General features: G+C 36.6%; 1 protein-coding gene across 10 annotated transcripts in view; it reads left to right on the top strand.

The window, feature by feature from the left end:
- Nucleotides 1-8,614, top strand: part of VPS13B (vacuolar protein sorting 13 homolog B (yeast)) — an 805,833-nt gene that overhangs the window by 320,378 nt on the left and 476,841 nt on the right. For all 10 annotated transcript variants that reach the window (XM_010863525.1, XM_010863528.1, XM_010863522.1 and 7 more), the window contains exon 20: nucleotides 7,508-7,617. In XM_010863525.1, coding sequence (XP_010861827.1) covers nucleotides 7,508-7,617 — 110 coding nt within the window. The remainder of the gene's footprint in view (nucleotides 1-7,507; nucleotides 7,618-8,614) is intronic.

Here is an 8,614-nt window from a genome sequence, read left to right as displayed (position 1 = left end):
TCTGATGCTGGGAGGGGATTGGGGGGCGAAGAGGAGAAGGAGACAGCGACAGAGGATGAGATGGCTGGATGCCATCACTGACTCGATGGACATGAGTCTGAGTGAACTCCGGGAGTTGGTGATGGACAGGGAGGCCTGGCGTGCTGGGATTCATGGGGTCGCAAAGAGTTGGACATGACTGAGCGACTGAACTGAACTGATGTTCCTGTTTTCTTAGTTCTTTTGGGTTTGTTTTTGTAGGTCTTTTTCTTCTCATGTGTTTCCCACTTAGAGAAATTGCTTTAACATTTGTTGTAAAGTTGGTTTGGTGGTGATGAAGTCCCTCAGCTTTTGCTTGTCTGTAAAGCTTTTGATTTCTCCATTGAATCTGAATGAGATCCTCAGTGGGTAGAGTAAGAATGGTTGTAGGTTCTTCCCATTTATCACTTAAAAAAAAATCCTGCCACTCTGTTCTGGCCTACAGAGTTTCTTTTGAAAAATCAGCTGATAACCTTACAGAGATTTCCTTGTATGTTTTTTGTTGCTTTTCCATTGCTGCTTTTAATATTTTTTCTTTGTGTTTAATTTTTTTTTAGTTTGATTAATATATGTTTTGGTGTCTTTCTCCTTGGGTTTATCTTATATGGGACTCTCTGTGTTTCTTGGACTTAGATAACTATTTCTTTTCCCATTTTAGGCAAGGTTGTGATTATAATCTCTTCAAATATTTTCTCAGACCTTTTCTCTTGTTCACCTTCTTCTTCTGGTTCCCCTGTAATTTGAATATTGGTAGATTTAATTTCTCCCAGAAATCCCTGAGAGTGTCCTTATTTCTTTTCATTCCTTTTTTCTTTATTCTACTCCATAGAAGTTATTTGTGCCATTCTGTCTTCCATGCCATTTATCTGTTCTTCTGCCTCAGTTATTCTGCTATTGATTCCCTTTTTGTACTTTTCATTTGTGATTGTGTTAGTCATCACTGTTCATTTGTTTTTTAGTTCTTTTTTGTCGTTATTAAACATTTCTTACATCTTCTTGATCATGCATACATTCTATTTCCAAAATCTTGGATCATCTTTACTGTCATTACTCTGAATTTTTTTTCAGGTAGATTGCCTGTGTACATGTGTGCTAAGTCGCTTCAGTCGTGTCCAGCTCTTTCCCCATGGAGTATAGGCTGCCAGGTTTCTCTGTCCTTGGACTTTTCCAAGCAATAATACTGGAGTGGGTTGCCCTTCCCTTCTGCAGTGAATCTTTCCAACCCAGGGATCAAACCCATGTCTTTTATGTCTCCTGCATTGGCAGGTGGGTTCTTTACCACTAGTACCACCTAGGAAACCTGCATAGATTGCCTGCTTCCTCTATTTCTTTTGTCTTGTGTGTTTTTACCTAGCTCCTTCTACAGAGACATATTTCTCTGTTGCCTCATTTTGTCTAGTTTAGTGTGTTCGTTGTCCCTTTTCCACAGACTGCAAGGTCATAGTTCATTGCGCTTCTGCTGTCTGCTCCCTGGTGGGTGAGGTTTGTCCTGGGGCTTGTGTTGACTTCGTGGTGGGTAGGGACTGGCGCCTGCTCTCAAAGATTGGCCAGAGGGTCCTCTCCTCTTCCAAATATTCTCTATAAAGGCAGCATTCATGTTACCAGATGCAATCCTGAGAAATCCCTGTTGGGAGGTATCTTCATTTCTTCTAGCACAGATTGCCTTGCTTGGTTCTCCCTGAAATATTTAGAGTGGCTGGAAGAGTTCTCTGAGTTTTCTTTCTTTGCCCTGACTTCCTCAGGCTCCATGCACCTGAAACTTTGTGGGATCTTTCTTGTCTCTCAAGTTCCATCCCCTGTTTTTCTTATTAGCATTTGATGAAGGCTTATTGAAAAAGGGTGGCATTTGGGTAGATTACTCTTGTTTCTACTGTTTTCATAGATCCTAAAGTGTCAGTCTGTCTCAAACTAGCTCTTTATATATTTGTTAAAAGTTCAGTTGTTTCCTTCTTTTCTTCTCCTCCTCTTATTGCTTTCTCAGGTATAAAAGCCATATTCATTCCTTTTGCCCTATGAGGGGCCCCTTTCACTTTTATGATTTCTGTTCATAAAAATCTGTCTAGTGAATGTTGAAAAGCTTTGATAGGTTACCTGGCTTCCTCTTATTGTTACAATGAGATAGAATTCTCTTGTGATTTTTGTATCCTATGAGAAAGGGAAATATTTATTAAGTAACATGAGGTACCATACACACATCTAAAAATCTTACGATTCATTTACACTAAATTTGACTGCTATCTTGGATAAGGTTGCCAGTAGTTGGCGGCTCATCCCTGCCTTGTTGTTTTTTAGTGTCTGATTCTCTCTTGCCTTTATTCCCTACCCTTGTTTTTGAAGTAGTTATTCTTCCCTTATTGTTTACTTAATTATGTAGTCAAAAGTTTTGAAATTACTGTTACAAATCAGGGTAACAATTTCTTAAGAGCCATATTAATCTGAAGTGTTCTTTATTATTGTAGTTGTTCAGTTTCTAAGTCCTGTCTGAGTTTGCAACCCCATGAACTGCAGCATGCCAGACTCCCCTGTCCTTCACTCTCTCCCAGAGTTTCCTCAAATTCATGTCCATTGAGTCAGTGATGAGTTTCATGGGAAAAAAATAGTAAGTTTTAGCTACTTAAACTTAGATGAAGATTAATATGTCTGTGTTTTTGTGTCATTCATTGGTTCATGATAAATGTAAAGTACTTTTTCCTATTAATAACGATATTTTGCAAGACAGTCTCATTGGTTGGCAAGGTTTCTGTTACTGATAAGCATGTATGTTTAATTTCATGCTCTGCAACTTTGGTCTCTAACCCTTATTTCAGTTCTCATTTTTAGCTTAGGATGTAACTGAAAATGACAGTGGTGCCTTGGTTTAACTAATTGGTGAAGCCTGAATGGAATGTGTATAAGTGAGCCATTTGGGTCGTGAACAGAGGAGTAAAGCACACTTTTCTCATTAGTTGTCTCCCAGGCTAAAATTAAACAGAATAATATATTGCCAAGTTTTAGTGATGTATGGGGCATCTGTTCTGAGTCAACTCAGTATCAGACTAATTGTCTGCACACTTATATGTAAAACTTGTGTTTTATTTTTAAAGGTCTTGTCTCATAAATTGAATATAATATAAAAATATCCCTTTAAATGTAAAAGAATGTTATCTCTAATTTATAGTTTCAACTAAATTGTTAAATTAATAAGTTGTTCTCTTTTATTACGTGTTTAGCACTCATGAAGTTGAAGCCTGGCTCTTTGTCATTTAGTCATTTTTGGTATAATGCAGTTGTGTAACATGAATATTTGTGGGTGAAGTATTTAATTTTTTCATTATAATATAGTAAGACTTTCAAAATTAATTGTCCACGTGAAAAAATGTATCTATTTTCATTTGTTTTCCTTTCCCTTTCTCTATCATTCCCTTTTTAAAGATGTGCTAATAACTTACTGGGAAAATTTTTCAACATTTACTCAACCTGTTCAGTTTTTAGGGCGTATGAAAAGACTATTAAAATAACTTGCCTAATAAGGAGAATTCTATAATTCCGTAATTTAGTTTTTTCTCAAGTTTGTATACTTTTAAATTTATAACTGCTTTGTTTATATAGATTTTTCTCTGTATTTTTATCATAATTTTGAAAAAGTTTGTACATGGCTTGTACTTGAGATGTATAGTATTTTGTTGTTGTTGGGTTGCTCAGTCATGTCTGATTCTTTGCGACCCCCATGGACTGTGTGTGGCACACTAGACTTCCCTCTCCTTCACTATCTCCTGGAGTTTGCTCTAACTCACATCCACTGAGTTGACGCCATCCAGCCGTCTAATCCTCTGTTGTCCCCTTCTCCTCCTGCCCTCAGTCTTTCCCAGCATCAGGGTCTTTTGCAATTAGTCTGCTCTTCACATTAGGTGGTGAAAGTATGCTATTAGAGCAAAACTGTCCTGAGTTCTTTTCTGGTTAGTGGCTCGAGGTGACCTCTACAAATGATATGCTATTCTGCTTAACCCAGAAAACTACCCTAAATCTTGCAAATCAAGAGGTTCACATCTTCATGTTCACTTTAAGAACACTCGTGAAACTGCCCAGGCCATTAAACGTATGCATATCTGAGAAGCCACCAAGCATCTGAAGGATATTGCTTTAAAGCAGCCATGTGTGCCATTCCTTCTGGTGCCTGTTCTCATTCCTTGGTTCCTCTCTCTGGATTTAATTAGGTATATGAGTGTTCTTCTTATTCCATTCTCTTATCTCTTAACACCATTTTGATTGGTTTATTTTTCTATTTCAGATACATTCTAAATTATCTTACTGTATTTCTTCTATTTTATTAATTTTGTCTTCACCTATAGCTTATCTGCTACTTGACTTGTCCAATGAGTTTTCCTTAGAGTTGGTAGGTGTGCACAGGCCAAACAGTGGGTCTGGACACAGGGTTGGTGACCCAAAAAGAGTACTACATTTTTACTGCCTTTGCTTAAAAATTCAGAGAGTAATGCTGATCGTAAAGGCTTAGATGTAGGTTCTCTGGTCATTGAGCACATCCAGGTGAACAGAGCCTCAAAGATACAGGCGCAGGACTTACAGAGCTCATGGTCAGATCAACCCATACATGAGCTATCCCTTCCACATTGAGGTGATCCTTACTGAGAAAGATCAGATTGTTTCTAAACCAGAAGAGAAGGTTTCATAGAAGACAAAGATATCCCAGAAAAAACTGAAGAAATGAAAACTTATGGCCCAGAAATAAATGCTGCAAAAAATAAATGCAAATAAAAGCAAAAAATAAAAAATTTGACTTTTACATCTAAAAATCAATTTATTCTTTTTCTTCTTTATCATCTTTTATTTGTAACACTTGGTATACATGAAGTTGTTTTGAAGTAAAATATAATAAATATCATTGAATATGTGCTGAGAAGTTGAGTCAGTTTATTTGCTTTTTTACACCTCAGGAGATGTTTCTATTTAGGATTCTTTTCTGATCTTCTTTTTTCTTTAGTGTTTTGTTTCTTCTTTGTTTGTTTAATGTAGGTTTATTTTTGATTATCCAGTCTGGGTTCATTGGACTTCTTAGGTGTGAGGCAGTTATGTATGTACATATATCTTGGCAGTTATGTAAGATTCTCAGTAATTAATTTTTATCAGTATTGGCTCTTCTCATTTTTTGGTTACTCTGGAATTTAATTAGATATATGCTTGTTCTTCTTACTCACTTATCTCTTAATATCATTTTGTTTTCTTTTGTTTTTCTATTTCTGATACATTATAAATTATTGTATTTCTTCTATTTTATCAATTTTCTCTTCACATATCTAATCTGTTATTTAACCTGTTCAATGAGTTTTAGGGGGCTTTTCTAGTAGATCAGCTAGGAGACCTTGGTTCAATTCCTGGATTGGAGAGATCCCCTAGAGAAGGGATAGGCTACCCACTCCAGTATTCTTGGGCTGCCTGCGGTACAGGAGACCTGAGTTCGATCCCTGGGTTGGAAAGATCCCCTGGAGAAGGGAACAGCTACCCACTCCAGTATTCTGGCCTGGAGAATTCCATGAAGTTTTGGGGGGCTTCCCTGGTGGCTCAGTGGTAAAGAATCCGCCTGCCAATGCAGGAGATGAAGATTCATTCCTCGTGTGGGAAGAATCCCCTGGAGAAAAAATGGCAACACATTCCAGTATTCCAGACTTCCATGGACTGAGGAGCCTGGGGACTGCAATTCATGAGTTTGCAAAGAGTTGGACAGGACTTTGACTAAACATCAAAACCAACAATAATGAGTTTTTTACTTCAACAGCTAAATCTGTCATTTCTCTACTTTCCATTTTTCTTTAAAATATGTTCTTTGCTAATACTTTCTAATAGTTCTTCATCATGATTCCATACTTTAGTATTTTAAACATTTTCAACATAACTTTTTCAACATGGACTTTTTTCAACTAACCTATCTACCCTTTATTGTGATTTCTTTTTTCCGCTCCTACCATGCGGCAGGTACTTTTTTTAGATGCTGGAGATAGAGTTGAGGGCAAAACTGACATATTCTTTCCTTCATATTCTGTTCGTCCTAATGGAGCTAATACTATTTTTATAAAAAAATATGTAAAGAAATTTACTATGTTATTTACAGATATACATGACCTGCCCCATATATATTAAGAATGGGACATTCTAGTTTAGTTAAGTTTATGTGAGCTACTTTTATCAGAGAAGGACAAAAATGTTTTAGTTAGTAGGATGGGATAGAAACTTGTTACACTGCAGCTTTGTGTTTTATGTCAGACTGTTAGCCTGCATTTCATCTAGACAGCTCTCTCTCTTTGCTTCTGAACATTTAAAGCTGTAATTTACAGTGATTTATTAAGTGGTTATAATGATGCTTCCTTTAGTTCTATAATATAAACAAAAGAAGGAGATAATATTCCATTCTCATGGCCAATATAGACACTGCTGTTTCCCTAGAAAATAGTTTATGATTTTATAATAAAAAACTGTAATAAAATAGTTTATTATATTTTTAATGACAAATACACAGTTAATAAGCTATAATTCACATTCCATAAAGCACATTATTTTAAAGTACATAATTTAGTGGTTTTTGGTGTATTTGCAAGTTGTGCAGCAATCACCATTTTCTGATTAGAATGTTTTCATCACTCTCCAGGGAACCACCTTTCTATTAGCATTTGTTTCCCTTTGTTTTCTCCCCTAGCCCTGGCATGCATTGATATACTTTTTCTTTTATGGTTTTCCCTGTTCTGGTCATTTCATGTAAGCGCAGTTGTGTAATATGTGACTTTTTGTTACTGGCTTATTTCACTTAGCATGTTTTCAGGGCTTATTCATGTTATAACATGTATCAGTACTTCATTCCATTTTGTGGTTAAATAGTTTTCCATTCTGTGGTTCTACTACATTTTGTTTATCCATTCAGCGATTCTTAGACATTCATGTTTTCCCATTTTTTGGCTGTTGTGAATAATGTGGCTATGAAAATTTGTGGACAGGTTTTTCATGGATATTTGATTAGTTCTGTTGATATACCGAGGAATATGATTGTTGGGTCGTATTGTAACTTTATGGGCTTCTGTGGGTAGATTAGATTTTAAAGAATATGCCTGTAATGCAAGAGACCCAGGTTCTATCCCTGATTTGGGAAGATCCCCTGGAGAAGGGAATGGCGACCCACTTCAGTATTCTTGCCTGGAGAATTCCATGGACAGAGGAGCCTGGTGAGCTACAGTCCATGGGGTCACAAAGAGACAGGATTCAGCGACTATCACACACACACACACAGTAACTGTTTATTTTGCTTTTTGAGGAAATACCAATCTGCTTTCCAAATGGTCTGCACTATTTTTTGTTCCCACCAACTATGTATGGAGGTATAATTCCTCCACATCCTTTGCAACACTTATTGTTGTTTCTCTTTTTATTATGGCTATCTGCAATAGGTGTAAAATGATACCAAGCTTATTGTTTTTAGGAGGAATAATTTAAAAATCTTGCATTTTAGGTGCCGTACTCCTTTGTAATGTCCAAGGACTAGCAGTTAACATTGACCCTATCTTATACACCTGGCTCATTTATCAACCTCAGAAGCGAAGCAGTAAACATATGCAGCAGGTGAGAAGTTTTTATAATTCTCTAAATACCTTTTTCTTATTTAATAAAGTTATATATTTCTTAGCTTGATTTGTTTATGGAGGTACCAGAATTCTTCTGTCCCCTACTCTATCTGTTTCAAGCAATTTGGCTCTTTAATTTCTATAGAAGAAATTACAGCTCAAAATACACTTGCTTGAATGTTAAAGGGACTTGCTCTACAATTGCTTGTAAAGGAGATACTTTAGAGAGAACAGGTTAGATAGGCCTATTTTACTGACTTAGTTTCCCTCATAGTGCCTACATATTTTTTCTCAGAGTATATATATGTTCTCGGGTACATAAGAATTGTTCATGAAGTGTTAGCTTTCATTTTCATCGTCTCTGTATTTCTTTCTTCATCTGTAGATTTTTTTTCAACAAACATGTATTGAGTGTGCTTAACCCTAGTGTTGGTATGGTTGGTGTGAAAGACTTGCAGTATGAGTTTATTTAAAAGGTGTCTAAATTACAAAGTTAGGCTTCCTTGGTGGCTCAGATGGTAAAGAATCTGTCTGCAGTGCAGGAGACCCAAGTTTGATCCCTGGATTGAGAGGGGCTAATTATGGTCCCCAGAATACTTAAATGTAGCTCTGTATGTTATATTAAGTATAATTCTGACAGGTGGGTTTTATCATTCCCATTTTAAAGATGAATAAACTGATGCTTATTATTGAGATAAGAGAGTTCCATAAAAACATCTATTTCTGCTTTATTGACTATGCCAAAGCCTTTGACTGTGTGGATCACAATAAACTGTGGAAAATTCTGAAAGAGATGGGAATACCAGACCACCTGACCTGCCTCCTGAGAAATCTGTATGTAGGTCAGGAAGCAACAGTTAGAACTGGACATGGAACAACAGACTGGCTCCAAAAAGGAAGAGGAGTATGTCAAGGCTGTATATTGTCACCCTGCTTATTTAACTTCTATGCAGAGTACATCATGAGAAACGCTGGACTGGAAGAAACACAAGCTG

Source organism: Bison bison, unplaced genomic scaffold (assembly GCF_000754665.1).
Source record: "Bison bison bison isolate TAMUID 2011002044 unplaced genomic scaffold, Bison_UMD1.0 scf7180017864491, whole genome shotgun sequence".
Classification (NCBI taxonomy): domain Eukaryota; kingdom Metazoa; phylum Chordata; class Mammalia; order Artiodactyla; family Bovidae; genus Bison; species Bison bison.
Note: the sequence above shows the minus strand (reverse complement) of the source record. Positions and strands in the feature narration are given on the sequence as shown.